We start from the raw sequence: 23750 nt of genomic DNA, 5'->3' as shown, positions 1-23750 counted from the left end.
AAATTAAGTGTTGAAAGAAAGATTATTACAAGATAGCTTAACATATGGGGGTGAAAAAAAAGGAAAAGCAAGCCCTTCAGTGTTAAAATATTATACCTCTTATTTTGTAACTAAGTGGAGGTGAATAGTGACATCAAATATACTATGTACCAACACAGAGATTTTCTCAGTGTTGTTTTTCATAAAACAATCTGAAAAATTATTTAACAAAACTAATGCTAGGAAATCCAGAATCAAGTTCTACACTGATTCTCTCTTAATACCTGGTTTTAAAGAGTGGAGTAGAAGACTCTAAATGTACCATCTTTAATTTAAAAAAAAATTTAAAAATGTAGAGGCTACTCAGTCATGTTTGTTAATTTTCCATAATACCACAGCAGGTAACTCTTACTTACAAAGTAATTGTGCTATCCAAGTGCTGTATTTTGTAATATAATTTGTCCTGAGCTACTTGTAGGATTTCAGTGAATTCTTAGCAGCTGTGTTTCGATCTAGGTACAGTTTCATTTCATTGATAGTGATCATAAGTGTATCTGCATATTTAATGCAGTGCACCCATTTTAAGTCTCTAGATAGAATAGTTGTAAGTCACAAAATTCTTTATCCTGCATTATCACAAGGACCATAGAATACAAATTTTAGTTGTATATCTACTTAAGAAGAGTCAGCATAGTTCTTTCTGGCACAGGAGATTAAGACTTTTTTTTGTAGCACAGGTCAGTTCCAGAGCTTTGTCCAAAGCCTTCAGCATAGACAGCATATGCTGAAATTTTGTAGCAGTATCCTAGGTGATTTAATTAGCATTAGCATGGTAGTTTCCACAGGGAAGCAGGAAGCCTATGCTTTTGCAGTTTGAGAAGTGCTGATGAAAGGTGCTATCTAAACCTGAAATATTTTTAGTAGTATTATTGGAATAAAAGTATATTGAAAGTGCCCGTCTGCCAAGTATAAATTGTACTTGCCATAATAGCCACTTAAAAAATGCTTCCTGATAATTTTTTTAGAGAGTTCCTAAGCTGTATGTATATATGAATTGAATTACACAGATGAGTACTTACACAAATGGCGTTAATGTGTGTTAAGGCAAATTTAAAAACAAATTTAATTTCTTATTTGCCGAAGTTTCAGCTTCTTTGTAACTCCCTGCAGTGTGTTGTAAAGGTTGAATTTAAGTTAAAATATAGTCATGAAGACTGACAGATGGTAATACAGATCTTGCCCTTAAGTTTTCAGTTGTTGCAGGGAAAAAAAATAGCTCTACAAAAAATGCAAAGATGAGCATGTTCTAGCTGAATGACTGAACAATAAAGTAAAAAACAGGAAGAGGCAAGCATACCATATAAATGGCTATGTGTACTTTACAGTCTCTGTTCTTTTATAATAAAGTTATTCGTACTCCATTTTAAAGGTTTAGGTACATGATAAGTTACTGCAGCTTAACAGGTAACTAAGAATTAGATCAACTACGGCAGGTTTCCAGATGCCTACTTCTGGCTTGTAACAAGTGTAAAGTAATTACATTAGCTTAGTGGTGAAGAGGGGTAAGCTAATTCAAACTGTCTTGGTTTTTTGGGACCTGTGCTTGTGTGTTTGTGAAAATGCAGCCCAGCTGGTTCCCAGTAACTTGTTAAGCTGCAGTAATTTAGCCGAGTAAAAAACCCTGAAAGAAAGCTGAAGTTTGGCTTAGCTTTTTTCATAGTTGGAAAAATAACAATCCATCCTGTAGCATTGTATTAACATTCACATGGTTCACCAGTTGAGCCAGAACCTGTAGAGCTAGTCTCAAATCTTGAGATTTCTTTGAACTGTTGCCTTAAATTGCTCTTCTGATTTCTTATTCTGAATCTCCTTGCCTAGTTAGTCCAGTATCTTTTCCTTCTGGCTTCTCCTCTAGTATGTCTTCCTTCCCAGTTTCCAGGCAACATTTATCTCCTGCTTCCCCTCCCAAATATGTTTCTGTTTCTGCTTGTACTGTGTGATGTTTCCATCATTAGCTTGCTATTCCAGTCTTTTTGCCCCACAGTCACGTAACTTCCACAACCTAACTTTTCTTCAGATCTCCTTTCTTTCATCCTCAGTCCCACTGGTTTTGAACGTGCTTGCCAGTTTTCTGGCAGTCTCCTTGTTGGCTCCTTTGTCCGACCTTTCTTTCTTCCTGGTTCTGGCTTCTGGTTGGTTTGGTTTTTTTTTTTTTTTTCTTCTTTCTTTTTCCCTGGTCTGTTTCTTGTGTTTGGCTTTTGTCTCCTGCATTTGAAGTAGAAAACTTCCTTTCCACACTACCTGATGGGCCTTCCAAACACAAGGTGGGATCTTGGACAGCAGTTTTAGAGTCCGTTTTTGGCATGGCACACAGAAGCATGGAAGTTCAATGGCAGGGTAAACCTGTATCAGCCATCTCAGATGTGCCATGTATGGACAGGAGTTTAAGTTTTCAGCTGTGAGTCTGTAGCAGATCTGTGCTGAACTTGTATGAACTGTGATTTTCCTAAGATTTTTAGCTCAGTCAAAGAGAGTATGAAAATAAAGGTCTCCTGTTGGTAGCACATTGTTCTGAGTACATGAAAACGTTAACTTCTCAAATTATAGGTAGCTGGATTATTTTGCTAATGATAAAGCATCTTTCCTTGCCTGTTTTTCTGAAATGGCAGTGTTGTTTGGGCAGAACTTCTTTGAAAAATCTGGTCCAAGCAGGTACCTGCCATGAAAAGTATTAGCCAAGTTGCTAATGTTAGGAGAAAACAAATAAGTGTCTTAAAATGGGAAGTATCAGGCGACCTTTATATTGGACCGTGCTGCCAGCTTTAGTAGGAAGCTACCTGATAAGGGTAAAGATTATGGAAGTATAAATTCTGTCCTTTTCCTTTTTAAGTTGAAGTAGAAATCAATTTTCCAAATTCAGCTTAAAAAGCATCTTTGTTATCAAAATATCCATAATCTTGGTTTTGTTCATGAGTATAATAATGTTCCAGTGTTTGAAATAGGCACTCTAGTTTAACACTTCACTAGTATGCAACAGATACTAGAATTTAACATTTCTAAAAAGTTTTTATTGTTCTCCTAATTTATCCTAGACTGTTCATCGCCTGCTGAATGATGCTGTGCAGGATAACCAGTCCTTCACTAATACACTGTTATCCAAAGCTTCTAGTCTAATTTGACTTTCAGAAATACTGGTAGCAGAAAAATTGCAATTTTAGTTTCTCACCTTAATTTTCCTATCTCTCCTCTGCTTCTCATCTTCTTAGCCTATTCCTCCTTTATAATATCTTTTCAAAACACTTCTTTGAGAACCGTAATTCTCATAGGGAATTTTAAGTAGTCGGTTTTTTTCCTACAGGTGAGGGGTTCACAAACAAGGAAGTTCAGAAACAGTTGAACAGCAACATAGATTATTTTGTGAACCCTTAAACAACGACAACCAATGTTTCTAGCCTTTTTCCTGAAATCAAGTATCACTGTCTAACTAATAATTCATGGTGGAAAAAAATTTGTCAAAGAGTTTAGGGGAAGTATTTTTAGAATCATTTGTTCTGTAAAGTGACAGTGTAATCTAATCTCATAAATTCCGTATTTGTCCCAAAGCCTGAAGCCAGGCGGTTAAAACAGTACGGCAATATTTCTCTGAGAAGTCTAGAATGAAATGTTGAAAGACATGGGCATTGGTGAAATTACTTATCAGTGGTATGTTTATACCCACTTAGATCTACTTAAAAGCATGTGTGGTTATCACAGTAATTGTCTTTGTCATAACGATTGCTGTAATTATTGTGATCGCATCTGTTATTGCCCAGCTGTAGTTGGGGATAGGTTTTATTCAGTTGACACTGTGTAATTAGGGTCTTTTTATTTCTTCTTCAGTTGGCAGTTCTGCAAGTAGTAGTGCCACAAGGAGAGATTCTCTATCTACTAGCTCTGACTTGTACAAAAGATCTAGTAGCAGCCTAGCACCCATAGGGCAGCCATTTTACAATAGTCTGGGATTTTCCTCCTCTCCAAGTCCAATAGGCATGCCTCTGCCAAGCCAAACGCCAGGACATTCACTTACGCCACCGCCATCACTTTCATCACATGGATCCTCATCCAGTTTGCATTTAGGTAAAAAAAAAAAAAAAAAAAAAAAAACAAAAACAAAAAACCAAAAAAACACTTCTTGTTTGTATGTGTGTATGTATTTCTATGTGTAAAATATATGTTGCATAAGAGATGTCACATTACCTTTGCTGTTAAACAGTTTTGTAATGAAGAGGGGCCATTCCTGAAAGGTGAAGAGCACGCTCAAATGCTCATTGATTTGACAGTGGAGGGCACTCAGCTTTTTGCAGTATCGGGCCAACAACTGATTTTTCTTCCCTTGCAGAAGCCCGATAGAGAGCCCAGTAAGACTTATTCATCCTTTTTGTATTATGTTTCTACAGTATGACAAGCAAAGGTGCATTATTTTTGTTTCTGCTTCAGTGTATTACCACTTTAAGGAATTTTAAGATGATGATGTGTTTAACAGTGAAGTGACTTTCACTACTGCCCCTTACCATGATAAAATAGAAAAGTGAGCAAAGCTCTCAATGTAAAATGTATTGAAAGGTGATTTTTTTAATTGGTGAGCCTACTATGTCATGGCCCAGATGCTTTGCCAGGAAGACAACAGTTTATGACCAGGCTGGTGGAAAAAGAGAAAATGCATTTGTGAAAGTAGCAGCAAAGGCTTTGTCAGTGGTGGCTCTCTGTTATTGGATGTATTTTTTAAGGAATGATGATAGTAACCTTTTAGAAAATTTTTAAGCTAGTTAGATGACATGGTAGCTGAACCTTTTTTAAAAAATTAAAACTAAAAAAATCTAAAGAAACCCCACCACAGCCTACAGTATATTTAGAAGAGAATGCCTCTAACCTGAGGTTACTTGATAAACTTGCCCTGTTTTCACTGCAAATATTTGTGATCATTTAATTTTGGTGCTAAAATCATACAATGAAACTGGATGTGATTTCAAGATTGAGTTGCCTGTTGCTCCAGTAACCATTCAGTGCACAGTTTTGTGCATGTAATGGGCAACCTAATCCCATGTACTTCTGTTAGTGCAAATAAAACAGGAAAAAATTTAAAAGTGCCTACCAAAATACACTTTAAGTGAGAAATGTGTGAGTGATTTGTATAACAAGGTTAAAAGTAACTTAAATATATTACATTTACAGTTCAGTATCCCTTTCACGGTTAAGTGCTGAATACCCAAAGTAAAACTGGGCAAGGGGATGTTTCAGCACGTTTTATTTTTTTTTACTTACCTTTTTTCCTTTTTCAGGTCTACAAAGTGCACCTTTGGGCTGAGACCAAGCATGGAAAGTTTCAGCCCAAATGGAGGCTTTTGAGAAAGTTCTGAACATCTGACAATGGGGTTATCATGGAAATCTTTTTCTTTCTTTCTTTTCAAAGTACTCTCACAATAGTTTTCATATTACTGAAAACTATACTTAAACCAAATTTTGGAAGGCATTATCTAAAATTCAAAACATTTAAAGTTTTGTGTTGTTTCACATTTGATAAATGTTAGAAGACTTTCTTCAGTTCTGAGAAAATAAGATGCGATCAGTATAGAGGATTACCTCTATCAGCAGAAATTGTTAAATACTGATTTTAATCCATTTTGGACTGTTTGGCAGTGTGAACTAAGCATAATAGTTTGTTAAAATCATGTACTAGATCAGTGTATAAAGGCCAGAATGTACAGTTGTACTCTGAAAATTGACACAACCTTGTTGGCTTCCATGTGTACTGCCTCTTCATCTTCCAAATGAAGTGGACCTTGAGTACGGGTAAAGTTTTTGCTACCTTATCAAATCAATCTGAAATTTGGAAATTGAGGTCTTTTGGATTTTTGCTTTCACAAAATGCAGTAATTTTTTTTTTTAGCATTTCCTGCACTCTGCCCTGTGTCATATCTTTGTGCAGTTACATCCAAGGTGCACCATCACGAAAAGTTGAAGACTATTTCTGCGGTTAATTGTCTGTCCTGTTAAATTTATTCTGGTGTGTTCATCAACCACTTCTGGAAGCATTTGTTTTGTTCTCACATACAAAAAATAAAAAGGCAAAGCTTTCTCACCAAATGAGAAGTTATACCTGAAATCAAACAGGGAGTGTATTTTAAGAAGGGTATGATATCATGTAGTCACTTTTCAGAGTAGAACAACATTGTAAGTTCATGTCTGCATGCAGTTTCCATTGGTATTCTGATAATGCCTGTCAAATGCAGCTCTCCCTCCACCTTCAAAACTTGTTGTCCTGCCTGCTTATATCAACAGGTTCAGCTAAGTTTAACTTCTGTTTTAAAATGGGCATCAAAGTCGGTTGCTCCTGTTTCAGCCACCAGAATACTAGAGCACAATACTGGGAAAGGGTGCATGGTTTTATAACCCCTTTGTCAGACACTCTGCTGCAATTTGTAGCTTGAAAGACCAGTTTCCCTTTTACAAGAAATTTGTGATATTTTACTGTTTTTATCTCTTCTCACCAACTCTTATCCAACATCCTAAAATAGGAATGTGCTAATTACTTTGTTCTAGTGTCAGTTTTCCTGTATTTGAAGGGATTTGTCAGTTGTCTGTAACTGCTTCTTTACTGTAATCAGTTGGAGCAGTAAGGTCATGAATTTGAACTACCCTTTCACTCCCAGGAACAAAAAACTGCAAGAGGAAGTATTTTTCCTATGTTATAAAACATCCTTTCAGATTGGTAGTGCTTACTCTGTTTGATGGTACGTTGCAGCATTTTAAGGGTTTGGTGCAGAGTTGGATTTTTAAAATCTGGGTGTTTGGAGGTAATTACTTTCTGTGCGTTGCAAGCCAAGCTTGTTAGTAGTTTAGATTGATGTTGTTTATCTTCAGAAGTGGTCATTCTGGGCAAGAGTAAAGGCCAGTTGGCAAGACAGTGTGGGGAACTTTGCATTGCCTCTGCTGTGTACCTACTCTGTAGGGCTTCAGTAAACCAGGCATAATAAGGACTTGCATTGATTCATAAAATATACATACATATATATATACACACAGGCATATATGTGTACATATATATGTGTAATTGTTTTCCATATGAAAATGAAATTTTTAGCTGAGAATGAGATGAAGCTACTTTTTTACAGACGAACAAATACATTCCAGAAATCAAGTTTGAAGTGTTTATAGACTTGTATGTATTTTACTAGAAAATAATATTGCTGACTGATTTTAAACAGCAGCTACTGTGCAGGAAATCTGTATTATGTCTTGGTTTAAAACGATTGAAAAAATACTTTGGTGATAAGTACTAACAGACTAATGCTATCAAAATAAATGTGCCTAGATCTAGTTTTTAATATTTTTTTCATGTTCTCCTTTACATTAAATATGCTATCCTTGTTAAGGAGTTGGTAATTTAACATGCTTTGTGTCCTTCAAGCTTAGTAAGGTTCTGTTTTAGATGATTTATATCCCCTTTATACCTCTGTGCCTCTTCTTCCCTATGGACTAGCCACAGGGATTTAGGTTCAATTAAACTGTAAAACAACTTAATATTATTCATTGCATCGGAGATCTTTGTTTTACGAGATCAGAAGTGATAGCTAAGTGATTATCTGAAGAATGAACTGCACACCTTATTCCCCAACGGTTTATAATTGTGTGGCTACACTGATGCTTGATAAGTCTTTGAACACTTCAGTGTTTGCAAAAATGTTTAGACTAGGTGCTTTATTCAGTAGGGTATGTTCCCCAAATAATTTATAAGACCTAGGCTGTTACCTTTCTAGTTTGGAATCGGAATCTGTAAAACAAGTGTCCTGAGTTCTTGAAGAGCATGGGGGATGCAGTAGGCTAACCAGGAGGATTTGGGTAACTAGCATTCAGATTTTAGTTTTTCGTTTCTAAGCTATTTCCATTTCTAACTCAAAGTTTTCAGAAAGGAGACCAGGTGTCCTTAATGTCCACACTAATGCTTTAGTGGTTTCTCATTACTGAGAAAGTAATGAGTACAATACTTAAGAAAATAGTCCATTGTATACAAGAGTATATCTGCATATAAGTACCTATGGCAATATGCTTTTATTTGGGGGGTTTACTATTTTTCAAGTCTGCAAAGTTGCCACTGAGCTATAACACTGCTGCTGTAATAAAAGGTTACATGAGAAGAAAAGCTAATTACCTATTAAATTACTGGTTTTTATAATAGCATCCAGGGTTTTACAAGGTTAAGCTTTCTGTGTGCTTTTGAAGTATGACAGGTTCTTCTAGGCGCAGTGGATATGTTTTCAGCCTTCCTGTATCATGATCCTGCTTAACATGATCGTCTTAAGTAGTTTCACAGGCTAGACAGGAGTCTCCCAGTTGCAGCATAGTCGTCTTACAAGTCTTAAAAAGGGATGGTTCCCAAATTAGACTGAAGAAAGGCTTGATACTCCTGAGTGTGAAATGTATACGTGCAGTTCTACTACACATACATAGCAGATTTGTTAAAAGCTACTAAGTTTCTTAATTTCTGTTTTAATTGCTGGATAAATTGACACATTTAATTCATACTTACATGAAGGCTCAGTTAAAAAAAAAAAAGCTGAAACAATTCCTGATTCACATGTGCAATTCCATTAATGTCTATGCAAATTAGAGCCATGCAGTTTGTGAGCATATAATCAAAAACCATCCTGTTAGTTTCTGGCGCAGAATTGAGTTATGTGATCAGAGGAGCAATAGAATGCTACAACAGGGAGGTAGTCCATGAGACTTCCTTTTGAACAGGCTTTGCTGCCCTCGCGTGGCATTAAATAGTGTTACTACACCGCATTTACAGGGAAGCTAGGATTTCATTCATGTATTAAATAATCTAGATGAGAAATAACATGATTTCAGGAGCATAACTTTTTGTTCTCTAGAAGGCTTTTCCTAGAAGAGAAGTGACTGTAGAGCATCACTCTGCATACTGCTTCACCTGCAGAATGTTGGGTTTCTTTTTTCTTTTTGCCTGTTAGCATCATGTCGCTGTCAGCTCTTTTCTGGCAATAGTGATTGTCAATGGAAACTAAAAATTAGTTAAAAAAAACACCTTGATTTTTCTGGCTGTAAAGAACTAAGAGGCTTTAATTTAAAAGAAAATCTAGTGTTTTTTAGAAGGTATTGTGGGGCATAAAGTATATGCTGATTCTTTACTGATATTTACCACTGAATTTTGAAAACTAATTGTAAAATAAGTACTAATTATTTCTATGTTAGGGCATAATCCTATACAGTGCAATAAATGTGATGCTTGATATGTCTTGCAGAGCACTAACGTCTCAGATTCTGGTATTGCAATTTGACCTTTCAAAAAAGATACTTTACCATTAATACATTACCAGCCCACTGTAACACTGTTGTTGCCTGGCCTTATAAACACTTGGAACCAAAAGAAGGCTTGGCTGGGGCACTGTCAGCTGATTTCTTTTTTTCTTTTTTTTTTTTCTTTTTTTTAATTAATTAATTTTGTAATCGAGCACCATTCAAACAGCACATACTGCAATTTGTTTTAAATTCAAATGTAGATATTTATTCTGTTGACTTTGAAAGGGCTTTCAGTTGCTATCTCACTTTCTAGATAATTTGTAGGGAAACTGAAAATGCTTTCATTTTCCAATTTATACTCGACAATTTTAGGTTGTGTTGGGATTTTTTTTAAGTAGTAGAGTTGAGGTTTCTAGGTGGGAATTATCTTTGAATATTTCTGCTCATAGTATAGTACCAGTATCCTTTTTAAAATCATACTGTAGTTGGGAAAGATGCTTTGTTTGCATGCTTATTATGATAATTGCTGCCTGTTGTAAAGCGGAGGGGAGAGAGGCCTGCTGGAGGAGTTCAGTGACGTAAACTGATTAGAGAGCAATATGTGATGAGAAATTCACAGGACTGTGAGATGACGATAGCTGTAGGTGGAATCACTAGCAAAAAGGAGTAGGACCTAAACACAGGAAGGCAATTCAGTTCTTAGTAAAGAAAGACAAAGTGTAGCAAGTGATGAGTGTTTTCACAGCAGGGAAAGGACTTAGTGTTTCTAAAAGGAACTTCAGTTTGATATATCTTTGGTTGTTTTAGAATTAAGTAGAACATTCTTAGTTACTTGGTTTGAAATTTGACATATTTAGTGCTTACAAGAGGTACCAGATTGAAAGCCTGGGATGCTGAAGTCATCAAATATCCTGCAGAACAGGTACAGCATGAGAAGAGGTACCATGTGTGCCTCCCCAAAAATGCCCTTTCACACTCTAAGTTGGAAAGGTACCTCAGCAGGGACTGAAGGGTAGTTCAGATTTCATGGTCTATTTTGAAACAATTGGCTATCTTTGAGGCTACTAACAAGGGTGTAAGTCAGTATTACTTGTGAAGTGGAAATCTGCCCACTAAGCTAAGGCCCACCCAATTCTAAAGTTTCTGTAAGTCGGAGTGGGTGCTCACTTCACCTGCTTCATTATATTCTTCTAATGACGTTTCTTTTCCTGGTGCCCTTCACATAAAATAAAAATGAGGAGGAGAATGGTTTTATTTGTTGGAAGATAAAGCTATCTAACTCCTCCAACCATAATGAGGTAAATACAAATAACAAGGCAACACTGTTGTTTTCTTTGGCTCCAGGGTGTATCCGTAGTTCTAGTACACTTAACTGTTTTGCTGTTGCTTATTTTCCTTACGGCTTTTACTGACAGAACTGCTTCCTTGTAGGAGGACTGACAAATGGTAGTGGTCGCTATATTTCTGCAGCACCTGGAGCTGAAGCAAAGTATCGCAGTGCGGCAAGTACCTCCAGTCTTTTTAGCTCCACCAGTCAGCTCTTCCCTCCTTCACGCCTTCGGTACAGTAGGTCTGATATAATGCCTTCTGGACGTAGTCGATTGCTGGAAGATTTCAGAAACAATCGTTTCCCTAATCTTCAACTGAGAGACCTTGTTGGACATATTGTTGAATTTTCCCAAGACCAGCATGGTTCTAGGTAATTATTATAGTAAAGTTAATAACTTAATAATATTTTACTGCTTTGATACTGTTACGTTAACATCAAACGTTTGAATGAGCTGCTAGTCATCTTAATACAAAGCATACTATTAATTGGAGCACATGCTCTTCCACTGACCTTTTTCTTTTCTAGGAAATTTCATTATAAAAATAGTATAAATTTAGCTGCTTGTAGAAGTTCTCAGTGTAGAAATAGCCTCATAACTAGACTTGTAAACTCTAGTATTTAGGTATCAAAAAGGCGTTGATTAAGGAAACAAAATATCTGGCATCTGGAATGTAAAACCATTTTTCAGCAATACATCATCAGGTACTTAGTTATTATTTTTCTTTTCATCTTTAATCCTTTTCAAATGAAAGGTTTTCAGTATCATTTTACTAAAATGTATCCTTTTATACGCAAAGGCACTACTTTCATTTTAATAAGTTTTATAAATGTTGAATACCTGCTTTAGAATTTTGAGGTGTCTCATTGAAACAGTGTTTGAGAGGTTTTCCTGTTTATGTAAAGCATAATGTACCTTTTTTGCGCTTAGATTTATACAGCAAAAGCTGGAGCGAGCTACTCCAGCTGAGCGCCAGATGGTATTTAATGAGATCCTGCAAGCAGCATATCAATTGATGACTGATGTGTTTGGAAACTATGTAATACAGAAGTTCTTTGAGGTAAGCATAACATTAAGTGTATGAACAGAAATGTGAGTGAAATGCTGTAAAATCTGATTAAACTTAACTGTTTTTTTCTTAACATCATAGCAGAATTCTACTGGACTTTCACCAGAGAACCCAAGCGTATAACACTGCACACGTGTTTTCTGTTCTGTGTTCCCCGCTTTTTTCGATAACTGTCGCAGTTTCTCTTTACACTGGTGGTGCATATGTTGGTGAACATTGGTGAATATACAGGCTGAACACTCAGGCTTTGCAAGCCTTTTAGCGTAATTTATGGAGACTTTTGGCGGACAATGGGGAACATAAAGATCTGAAGGATACTTTTTATTGGTTACTGCACCTTGGTAAACAGTGGGTCTGGAAAATGCTCTTACACCCAAATAAATAGCTGTGTGAACTTCATCCAGTGCTGCATGTGAAGAAACTCACATAAAATGTATTGAGGCAGAAGAATTTTGAGGAAGGGATGTCATAAGATACATCCAATATTACTAAAACTTGTATTTAAAACAGCTTTGGTTTTTGTTTAAAAAGATGGGGTAAAAAAAAAAGGTGTTATCAAAGAGTTACAAGATTTGACTTACAGAGAGAAGTAAAAGCAATACCTGTGTCCTGGAAAAAATTATATGTAGGAAAGGCATCTAGCATAGTGTACTTTTAAATCAAGGACCATATCAAAATACCTGGGTGGATAGAACATGAAGCTGGAAAATGTCCAATAAGAAATAAGATAGTTGCTGTAAACAGGAATGTACTTTTTAATGAGTAATCTGTGAAACAATGTGCTTTTTTTTTTTTTTTTTTTTTACTTGATATTCTTTTTTACAAATCAGAATATCTTCTGAAAAGCATGGCTGACGTATGGTATGTAAGATCTTGATCTTGCTCAAGGGTCACCAATTGCTGGTTTTTTTCCATAATGTTAGGTTGGAGGGATACATGGATAGTCATTGTCAATGAGTGTTTTCACCTTAATTCTGCAGAAGAGTTCTCAAGAAACAAGTGCACTAGGCCTTGGGTGTAGTAAGGGACTTAGTTCATTTTTTAAGTAGGAAGGCAAAGTTGTTTGAGCTTTCTTCAGAGTCTGAAGTGACTACAGGTGTGGGGTTTGACAGTTCTCAGCAGTGCTGCATGAATATTGCTGGTGCCACCAACCTGATTGTCCAGGTGATCACTTCTGGGTAGTCTCTTGTACCATGCTAACTCAGGAGCTTGCATGGGGATCTGTGAACAGGGTTATGTGTATTATTATGAAGCTTGACTGGCTTCTACTCTGCTCAACATGGACCAGCACAGAAGGTTGTAGTAGCACTGTGGAGGGAATAATATGGGCGGGAATTAGCTACTGCTGAAAAACATTGGTTGTAGTGTACTCTAATACAGCCAGTGTACAAAAACATACTGATTTTGCTCTACAAACCCCAAGTATTTCGAGATTTCCCAAAGTGCCTATGGTAAGAATGATCCTTCAAGCCACGTGAAGTTACTGAGAAGATACGTCAGGGGTTGAAATCTTTCCCCCCGGCCCCTCCCGTTACAGCTAGCTTACTGTATACAAGATGTAAGATACACTGACATGTACAAATTTGAGATATCTGAGAAAATCTGATTTGAATTAATATGTTACAGTAACCTGTAATTAATTTGCCTGGTATAATTTGTCTAAATAAGTGGGTTATTGCACTTAAATATTCCTACAGATAGTCAAGTATAAACTACTTCAATCTCTTCTGTTGTGTTTCAAGGTCATGCATTTGATAGCGGGTATGTGACTGGAATGTGGAATATTACAAAACGTTGCATTTAGAATATAAAAGCTTCTGGTAAATATACCCACCAAAAATACAAAGGGAAAAATCATTCAAGGTGCACAGTAAACCTGTAATACATCACAAAAGTACTTAGTCTGACATGTAAATTTCAGCATGCTGAGATATGTCTTCGTTTGCTAACAGCGTATTTATTTTCTTTTAGTTTGGAAGCTTGGATCAAAAGTTAGCCCTAGCAACACGCATACGTGGTCATGTTCTGCCGTTAGCCCTACAGATGTATGGTTGTCGTGTTATTCAGAAAGCACTTGAGTCAATCTCACCTGACCAGCAGGTAATTGTAAGTTAGAGCAATACTTTTTTATTTTATTTCTTTTTATTGCATCCATCTTTTTACTTGCTTAAATTGTTGATCATTCCTTTCATTATGAAATGCCCTAGGGACTAAACCAGTTGTTTAAATTGAATTGCTGAGGTATACAAGTAAACCGCCAGTGAATGTGAAAATTGGACAGTTAGGATGAATCATTGTAAAGACAAGGATAATCTTTTTTTTTTTTTTCAGAATGAAATGGTGAAAGAGTTGGATGGTCATGTTCTGAAATGTGTGAAAGATCAAAATGGAAACCATGTTGTACAAAAATGTATTGAGTGCGTTCAACCCCAGTCGCTCCAGTTCATCATTGATGCATTCAAAGGACAGGTAGTGTCAACAGTTCATTTCCTCTTCTGTAGGATTGCTTTGATTTGCAGATCTTTTTCCATCATTTCCATATACAAGACAGTGTTGAACACTTTGCAGTCAGCTTGTTTTAAGTAGGATAAAAAAGGGATGATAAAATGGAAAAGCTGTTGAAGAGACAGTTAACATGCTGTAAAAAAGATGAATCTCTTGGAGATGAGACTCTAGAAAGACCTGTTTGGATGTATTATAAATACCAATAGAGGTATTTGGTGTAAGGCCAGGCTTTCTGTTTGAGTTTTGTGATATGCCATTTCAGATTTCCTTTCTAACTTCTAACGCTGCCATTTTTGATGTAATAATAAAGTATCTGCTCTTTAGCCTATATTTTTCATTAAAATTTCCATTTTCTTCTTCTGTTGCTTATGTTGCAAGTCTGTCTTTCAGTGTTTCCCAATTAATGTCTATCATTAAGGAAATACTTTGAAGAAATACACTAATCTGTTCCCTACGTATGGGCTAGTGTGAAGTGAAGGGAGGCAGTATTTGTTTGTTTAAGGTTGGGGTTTTTGTTTTGTTTCCAAAAAAGTTATTAATATAAGATTGATACTGTGCTGCAGGCTAGAGAATATGCTGCAGCTAAATAAGATTTTAATACTCTGAGACAAACGTGTACTTTTATAGTCTCAAGAAGAATTGTAAAAATCTTACTAACTTGGCTGTGTTACTAGATTTTACTTTAATGGATGGCCAAATGTATTTCTTAACAAAATCTACAATATCCTTCTCTCACATTTTACACAACCGCAATACCTGAGGTATTGTTTTACATAGTAGTAAATGGCATACCAAGGTTTCCAGGGTCGGGTCTTTTTACATCAAAAGGCGTGTATGGGGATAGACGAGATGCAGTTTCTAAACGGAAAATAGAGCCCCTTGACTAAAATGACTCTGTTTATTTACTGGACATCCATCCTCAGCTCCAAGTAATTATGTATAAAAAATACTAGCTAATCTGAAGTGGCAAATGAAAAATACCACACTTTAGTCATGTCATGTAACAATATGTATCTTTTTCACCTGCCTGCATCGTTTGGATCTATGTCTAATCGGACAAGATTCTGTGTTCACTTCTGACCAACACTGACTCTTAAACCTTCTGAATTAATCCCTGAAACACAAACCTGGCTTCTGGAGAAGCAAGCAAAAGGAATAAGCAAGATTTTGACTATATGTTTTGAATACTTATTTACAAACTTTGTATCTGTAACAGGGAGCCTGTTGTATATGCTGGAATGTGAAGTTAGTGAAAATCAGCCACAATAACTGAACTCCTTTTTTATAAATGTCAAAATCTTAAAATTTGAAAATGAAGTATGAAGTTAAAAGGAAGGCTCGAAAGGTGAACAGTGCTTAACTGAGGGTCATACTTACAGGCTTTCCTTTGCAGCTAAGTAGGCTAGAAACATTGTAATGGAAACTTGGGTTGTTAATTGTATAATTACTGGAGTCCTTGACACACGAAAAAATGGATTTTCATCTTTTCCGGACTTCTGCTGGAGATGGAAATCTGACATCGGCAGGCAAAACTTTTTTTTTAATAGAAGTAGTTGGCATATTCAATTCCATGTCGAACATGGTAATATTACTATATCTGTAAACTCCGGTTGGTTTAACTTCAGTTTGCAATCCTATTTTAAGGTATTTGTACTTTCAACTCATCCATATGGTTGTAGAGTAATTCAGCGTATTCTGGAACACTGTACTGCTGAGCAGACTTTGCCAATCTTAGAAGAACTGCATCAACACACAGAACAGCTAGTGCAGGTTAGTGCGTATGTTCATTTTTTTAATGCATTTTAGAGCTTTTTATTGACATAATTTATTCCTATTTCTTAGTTTAAGAAATAGTTTAAATGCATTGCCTCTTCAGTTTTGTAGACATTGATTTTTTTTGTTTTTCTTTCCTTCCATAGTTTTAATGAAAATGAATTTGGAAGTTGGGAGGCAAAGAAGATATAAAAAGCCTTTTTCTTACACTTTTGACTGTAGCTTCAAATATACATTGTAAATGCACAGAATTAGTATATTTTTTTTATTGCAAAGATTGCCTTTTTGTAGTGTATCTTGGTTCATTCAAGTGTCCTTCAGATAACTTCTAATAATGCCTAAACACAAAAACATTGTCAAAAATACACATTGCATATTGTTAGACAAAAAGGGCTTATTTTCTAAAAGAAGGCAAAAGACCTTATACAACACGATTCCCTGTCTTGGTCTCAGACAAACAAAATGAGTGCTACAAATGGCTTTGAAACTGAATCAGTTTAAAATACTGGAAGGGACTCAGTGTTCAGTAGGAATTTCCACACGTAAAAAGGCAAGAATTGCCTTTTGCTACATATTCCCAGTCTAGTTTTTCTCAGTGGTTTCTTGTATATACAAGTCTCTAGTTAAAACATAACTGTCTTGGGGAACCAGAGTTCAGGGAGATATTATGGCTGTTAAAGAATGATGATCTTAATTTTGAGGACTTCTTTCTTTAAGAGGATAAAAGGTACTCTAGCAAAATGCTTTTTTTACAGATTATTTACATTTTTGCCTGTAAATTTTGTGGGCCATTAAGTAATTCTTGATGCAATATTTCTTACATCATTTTGTTTCTATAATGTTGACATTATCGTATTTTTCCTTATATCTGTGCAAATAGTAATTTGAAAGTTTATAGAAATATACAAAAGCTGTATGGATTACTTGGTATGAACACAAAAGAAAATTGAAGTCATCTTATTTTCAGGATCAGTACGGAAATTACGTTATTCAACATGTACTGGAGCACGGTCGTCCTGAAGACAAGAGTAAAATAGTTTCAGAAATAAGAGGAAAAGTTCTAGCTCTGAGTCAGCATAAATTTGCCAGGTATTGCACAGCCTTCATATATTAAAGGTTCACTACTTTCCTAAGTTGTAGTATTGGATTTATTTATTGTATTACGAAAAGGAAAGGATAGGGTTTTTTCTGTTGTCTTAACTTGCCTCCTGACATCTCCTATTTTTATAGAGATTAACGGCAGTGGTATTTTATACTAGATTTGGGGAAGGAAAAGGGGAAATGCTGTTCTGTAGCAAAACAAAGAAGATTCCACGGGTTTATGGGGATGGTTTTTGTTCACCTTGTAAAAGTGCAGGGAATGGGTTCCAAGTCTCCCTGTAAGGATCCCCAGAGCCAGGTGAAAAGCTCTCCTAGAACTTGCTTGATACGCTAATGGTGATAAGCTGGGACCTCCTGACTCTATCAGTCCAGCCAAGCAATTTACAAGTATAAAAAGGTTAGCCTTGAAAGTGGTGGTTCACCTCAGAATTCATCCCGGATGATTTAGTGAGGCTAACCTTGTCATCAATGTTAAGTACAAATGCACTGTGACATTATGGGGGCATTTGTTTTAGAAGTTGATTATACGCAAACTAGCAAGTTTATCTGGATTTTATTTTTCTTTGCCTAAATAGAACTGTTCATAATGCTCTCCTTGGAATTTGCTTAATTTCTAAAGCACAAACTTAGGACCAGAATCACTTTGCTGTCTTAAAAGCACTGATGGTCTTTCCAGCTTCTGAGATATCTGGAAGGTCAGAGACTTCCTCTACAAAAAGAAATATTTGACAGTATCTCCGATCTAGGCATGCTCCTGAAAAGCACCTTTATTCAAAAAAGCCTCGTATCTGGCTTTCTCTGTTGTGTCTTAAAAGAACCCACAACCAAAATAGATGTACTAGAATACATCTGCAACCTGAGGTCCAGTATATCCACTGTAGGTCCAGTGGAAAATATCACCTACGAAGTAATAAGTATCAGAAAATTACTTTTTTTTTATATGAGTGGGTGTGTGTAACCCTTTAACTTCCTTGACCACTACAGACTAAAGATTTGGAAATCAGGACTTGATGCATATACAGTGCGCTCTTTAGTGGTGTAAGACACTTGAACTGTTCAGATGAATTTAAAATTGCTACTTAAAAGAATGTCACATCTTAAGTCACAGAATGCATTTGCCTTATTTTTCAGCAATGTGGTAGAAAAATGTGTAACTCACGCTTCTCGTGCTGAAAGAGCTTTACTTATTGATGAGGTCTGTTGCCAGAATGATGGTCCTCACAGTGCCTTATACACCATGATGAAGGACCAGTATGCCAACTATGTTGTTCAGAAGATGATTGACATGGCTGAACCTGCCCAGCGGAAGATAATAATGCACAAGGTATATATTTTTGTATAGTTTTATTGGTTCGGAAAACGTTATTTATACTAATTTTTCTGCTGGAATACCTTTCCCTCTAGATGTAAAGCTCGCTAGTTCTGTAATCTAGAACTTGATGCATAAACATTAAATTCAGTGGAGCCTGATAAAGCAGAATACGTTCAGGTCTCTGAGCACTGAGCTAAAAATGTAAATCTACAGAAAAGTTTCAAAAGTTGTATTTCATATCCTCTCTTTGTGCCAGCTTTTCTGGGAGAATACTTTTAATATAAAAATGTATTCTCTGTCATATTTATTAATATAACAGAAGAAACACAGGTTTCTTTTTTTATTTGCTGGTTGCTGGTATAAATCCATTCTGCAGTTCCCCCAAAAGAGATTCCCACACTTCCTAACATACGGGCACATTTTCTACTTAAGAATATGCAGACATGGACAAAAGTGCTGTTGATGTAATTGCTCTAGGCTGTTTAGCGCAGGGCCCGCTGTATTCCTGCTGAGCTCTGCTTCCCCCAGTCACCGACAGGGCACTCCTGCCACGGGGCTACCTCCCTTTTCCTGCCACAGGTACGTCAGTTGTTTGGCAAATCAAAATCACCAATTTTACATCTTCCCAGAAACTTCCAAAATTTTGAAATACAGGCTTCTGACATTTTTTCAGCGTAGTATTTTTGAAGTGTAGTAGCCCATACTTAAAGTATTTGAGGGGGGGGGGGGAAATAACGAGTTTCTTCTTACAGATTCGACCCCACATCACAACTCTGCGTAAATACACCTATGGCAAACACATTCTGGCCAAGTTGGAAAAGTATTACCTGAAGAACAGTGCTGATCTGGGGCCAATTGGTGGACCACCAAATGGGATGCTGTAAAAGACAAAAAGAAATGGAAGAAAAACTGAATTGTGAATGATCAAAACATACAACTTAACTATAAATGTTCTCATTTTTTTAAATCTATTTATTGACTTTGTTCATCCATTTGTAAAATTTTTATTCTTGTGTATATTTTTGGGGAGTGAATTATTAAAAAAAAAAAGAAAAAAATATCTCCAGCCCTGATCCGGAGACCTATCAGATTGGATGGCTGGCAAAGCACAGAATGCCTGTATATGATGTAATTGTATCAAAATAGCTGTCACATATTTTGTAAATTTTTACCTTGTAAAGTCACTGAAATAGTTTTTAAAGGGAAAAAGTACAGTATTCTTTTAATACACTGGCTTGCAATCTGGTAGGTCTACCCAGCATCATAGCACAACAGGTTTATAGAGTTGTATATAGAATTAATCCTTATTTTTCCCTTTTGTGTGAAGTCTTTTATACCAGATTAAAATTGATCAGCTGCATAAACATTATTTAACACGTTGAAAAGTTAAGTTGTATTTTGGTGGTTCACAACGTACTATCCAAATAATAAACAGGGCACAGTAAATTAAAGTAGGGAATAACAAAACAATGGAAATTTTAAAAGATTAGCTTTCATCACTTGCTGTGGATACAGGTTTTTTAAAATGGTGCCCTAAGGTTTTCTCTAGCGATGTATTAAAAATAAAAGTGCTGTATATACTTATATATTTAATTGTTGTACAAGGCAGAGGGATTAAAATGATGGTGGTACTTCACCACTCAGTAAAGTACACTGTTGGAAAAGGAGTGAACCCTGTATTAACCTTACAGTCAGTTTTACAACGCAGGAAGGGTAGAGATTTGTATTTTTTTATTTTGCATATAGAATTGTAAGGATTTGAAAGTGTTGAGCATTTATTTTGCTTTCTCACTGTAGATGCAAAAAATAGGTATTGACGAAGAGAAAAGGGGCCACTGAAAAGTAAACTTGATAGCTCAACATTTAAGCATGATTGATTAAATATTCAGATAGCTTTTTTGCTTCCTATAAATATATGCATTGTATACGTGTAGTTAATAGGTGTAAGTTTACAGTTTGAAAACAAATCTCTCGTTTCGATGTTTATTACAAGCCTTGCTAATTTAGTAGTGATGCTTACCTTGGTTGTACAGATGTACATTTGTAAACCTTCATGCTGTAAATGTAATTTGTTTTACCCCTTTTTGGGATGAAAATTTGCATTTTAGTGTATATTCATATCCCCACTCCCTTTTCCCCCCCTGGCATATAGTGTTGTATAATGTAAATTTATTTCAGCAAATCAAGAGTGATTTTTTTAAATTCTATCTTTATATGGTTTCAGAAATATGAACTGGCTTTCTTTTTATCTATTGTGAGAAACATTATGTTTTGTTTATAACATAGCTGTTGATTCTGTTAATATGGACACTTTGGGAAATCAATCTGTTCAAATTTTAAGTCGGGATAATAAGCATAGTAAGAAACGGACTGAAATATTTGGTTATCACAGAAACCAATGCTTCTTCCATCTTAATAAATGTGGCATGATTTTTTTGTACAGAAGAGTACTGTATTTTTGAATAGCCTTCTCCCAGCATAAAGCAAATATGTATGATACTGTCAATTTTTTTCTCTGGACATATGACATTGTAACAGTAACATTAAGATGATGTACATTTACAAGCGGCCTTATGTACATTTCCCAATGATCTTTTTAAGGCAGAATTGTGACCATATGTGTATAATTAAAATCCTTTTTAATCCTTTGCCTATGGAAATATTTTGGAAAAAGCTTACTTTGTATATTCAGTTTCTGAAAGATAAAGAAAGTGCTTTGTATGTTGTTGAAGTAAGTATTTTGTGTAAAACATTCATTTGGATGGCTTAACCTAAAGTTTTGATCAACAAGTTAGTTTGAAAGCAGTGTCTTGAGCATTGATCAAATAAAAGCTGTTATGGTGGGGGTCTGATCATGAGGAAAGAAAATGGTAGTGGTATAAACTTGTATAAGGAATCCTGTTGTATTACTGTTTATATCAGGTTTACATAAATCTTATTAAAGCATACATCTGAAGCGCTACTTTTTTTAATGGTAGCGTTAACTCATTAATAGGCAAATGGCAACGTGTGTTCTGGCCGACTTCCAGTTTCTGAATCTGTCATTTAGTGCCTGCATTAAGTGATGTAGTAGGCCTAATTATTTTTAGTAAGCACAATTCTAATTGCCAAGTAGTTTTTGCATGGCAGTTCACAAAATTCCTCTCCAGAGGTACAAGCCCTGTCATTGCAGCCAAAGCTTTCCTGTAGTCACACAAAGGATGACTTCTGACCCACTTTCTTGGACACATTAATTCTCCTCCGTGACTATTTTTACCCTGTGTACAAATGCTGTGTCTTACAACCCACAGAGCCGACGTTCTCGTCAACGTGTAAGACAGCAAGTTATGCTTTCGGGGATGTCCAGGTAGAACTGGCAGAAATGATAATGTCCCAGTACTTTGTCCCTGTAGCACTCATGCCATGGTTGAATTTAAACAGTCCTTAGTGCTTTCAGTATCTTGAACATAATCTTCCACTTGCTCTCCTAAAATCATTTTGCACAAATTCTATCCAGGAACATGAAAATCACTGGTTTTCCTTTCAAGTAATTTAGGCTTTGGGTAGAACCACTAGACTTTTTGCTCAAGTATCGCTTTTTGATATAGATTATAATTATGGACCAGTTTGATTAGGTTTGACTCCAGGTGGCTCATATTGAATAATGTAATGTTCACATGTATATACTGTAAAAAATCAAAATGAAAATGTGTGAATAACACTGTGTGAAATACGTCTGGTCTTGTGTTTTTCCTGTAGGAAACCAGCCATTCTTTATGTTCTCGGTTACGTGACTTGTCTGCTGCGGGGCTCAGCTTTGAAAAGGTGCTCGTTTCTAGTGATCTGATGGGAATCAGTCCATTGTTGAAGAACCCTGTATTTGACCATTAAGTTTCCAGAGGCCAGTTCTGAGCAGCCAAACCATGCTGTCGTATGGGAAATCTTTACCGATGTATGGTTAAGGCTACAGCCTGACGACAGTTTCTGCATACACCACTGGACCCAGGATGAGATCTGGAGCATTTGAGAGGGCTAGGATTGTTAGCTTCTGTGGCATCACTGGATCCACACTCGTTTCTGTTACTGCCCAGGATCTTTTCAAAGGACTATTTTTTAGCTTAAGGGGTGGAGCAAACTGGTCTCTTTAACCGCAGGGGCGTGGGTCTGCTTTTTGGTGTTAAAAGAACTCGCCTAAGTGGCCCCTTATGGACAGAACAGCCATAATGCTACTACCGCCATCGCTGACTGCTAGATCCACTGATATTTTTTCATCAGAGTATGGGCAGGATTGAGGTTTCTGGGGGCATAATGTCTAGATGTTTTAGAGTGCTGATGGAGATTCAGAAACTGATTTAGTCGCCCTTCTTCCCTCTGCTGTAAGGAACAGGCATTTGAAGAGGTGCTCGTGACTCGGTGCATAGTAGCATGGTAATTAGGTTGATCTGTCAGTCAGTTTTGTTCTGTGAGAGTGTTTGATGTTCAACATACTAGTAACTAGGAAAATCGGTAAACAGTGAGGTGACAACTCCTCCCACCATGTTGTTCAGGGAAGTAAAGCTGAGAGAACAATTGCAAAAGCATTTTAAGATCTAGTGAGTGGTCATTAAAATTGCAACTTGTACGTAGGTCACGTGCCTGAGGAGAAAACCCAATGCTAACTCTCCAGAAAAGCAGTTTGCTACTGAATGGTTGCAGTCAGGTCGGCCGCAGTGCTCTGATGCTGAATTTTATACAGAGCGCAGTGGCTGGTCGTCGCGTATCCCGAGAGCGGCAGATCGTTCAGTAGCTTCGTTCAGTAGTGTTGCTGTTGACGTAGTTCTGCGTTGCTGCTCGAGGAAGGAAAGGGAAAAGCCACGTGCTGTATCTCTCTGATCTCAGCTGTCCCAGCCCTGTCCCCAGCCCGCAATGGGGTGGGAGCGTCTGTCAGCTGAACACAAGGTTCCCGTCTTACCAAGCTGCTGGTAGCACTTGAAGCGATCCCAAGGTCCCGTTAGTCCATGGGCGACACTGGTGTTTTGATGAGTGTGTGCTACGGGCAACGCTTTACTCTGCCTGAAGAGTTTCAATTTGAAGTATTTCCTGTGGTTGGAGACACTTTCTGTGCCCAAAGATTGCTGTTTCAACCACCTCTTGCTTTGGGGACAGGGAAACTTGGTTCCTGTCAGGGCTAGCATATCCCTCTCAGGGCTCTGCTTGGTTCCTCAAGGGCTAGTGTGCAGAATTGGGCTAGAGAGGTTTGGGAGAACTTAGCAAATGTAGATCCTGCCGCCCAGGAAGAGCAATGCTGCAGAACGAGCCTGGGGTGCCAGCCCTCCTGGGTGGCAGAGCAGCCCAGGCCTCCCCACTCCATCACCAGAAGGGGTTAGAAACCAGCGCCGTTATCGGGGAAAGACCAACCATAGGTCAC

The 23750-nt window shown here is 36.8% G+C and overlaps 1 protein-coding gene across 18 annotated transcripts in view; it reads left to right on the top strand.

The window, feature by feature from the left end:
- Positions 1–22076, top strand: part of PUM2 (pumilio RNA binding family member 2) — an 80173-nt gene extending 58097 nt beyond the window's left edge. For 9 of the 18 annotated variants that reach the window (XM_075708344.1, XM_075708347.1, XM_075708352.1 and 6 more), the window contains 9 exons: positions 3859–4095; positions 10708–10975; positions 11535–11664; positions 13645–13779; positions 14005–14142; positions 15823–15948; positions 16919–17040; positions 18184–18376; positions 19117–22076. In XM_075708344.1, coding sequence (XP_075564459.1) covers positions 3859–4095; positions 10708–10975; positions 11535–11664; positions 13645–13779; positions 14005–14142; positions 15823–15948; positions 16919–17040; positions 18184–18376; positions 19117–19248 — 1481 coding nt within the window. In that variant the 3' untranslated portion in view covers positions 19249–22076. Of the gene's footprint in view, positions 1–3858; positions 4096–10707; positions 10976–11534; positions 11665–13644; positions 13780–14004; positions 14143–15822; positions 15949–16097; positions 16126–16918; positions 17041–18183; positions 18377–19116 lie in introns of those variants that run through there. The other 9 variants (XM_075708354.1, XM_075708353.1, XM_075708351.1 and 6 more) reach the window with 4 other exon arrangements.
- The last annotated feature ends 1674 nt before the right edge of the window (positions 22077–23750 follow it).

This window comes from Pelecanus crispus, chromosome 3 (assembly GCF_030463565.1).
Source record: "Pelecanus crispus isolate bPelCri1 chromosome 3, bPelCri1.pri, whole genome shotgun sequence".
Taxonomy (NCBI): Eukaryota; Metazoa; Chordata; class Aves; order Pelecaniformes; family Pelecanidae; genus Pelecanus; species Pelecanus crispus.
The sequence above is the reverse complement of the archived record's forward strand: the minus strand, read 5'-3'. Positions and strand labels throughout refer to the sequence as shown.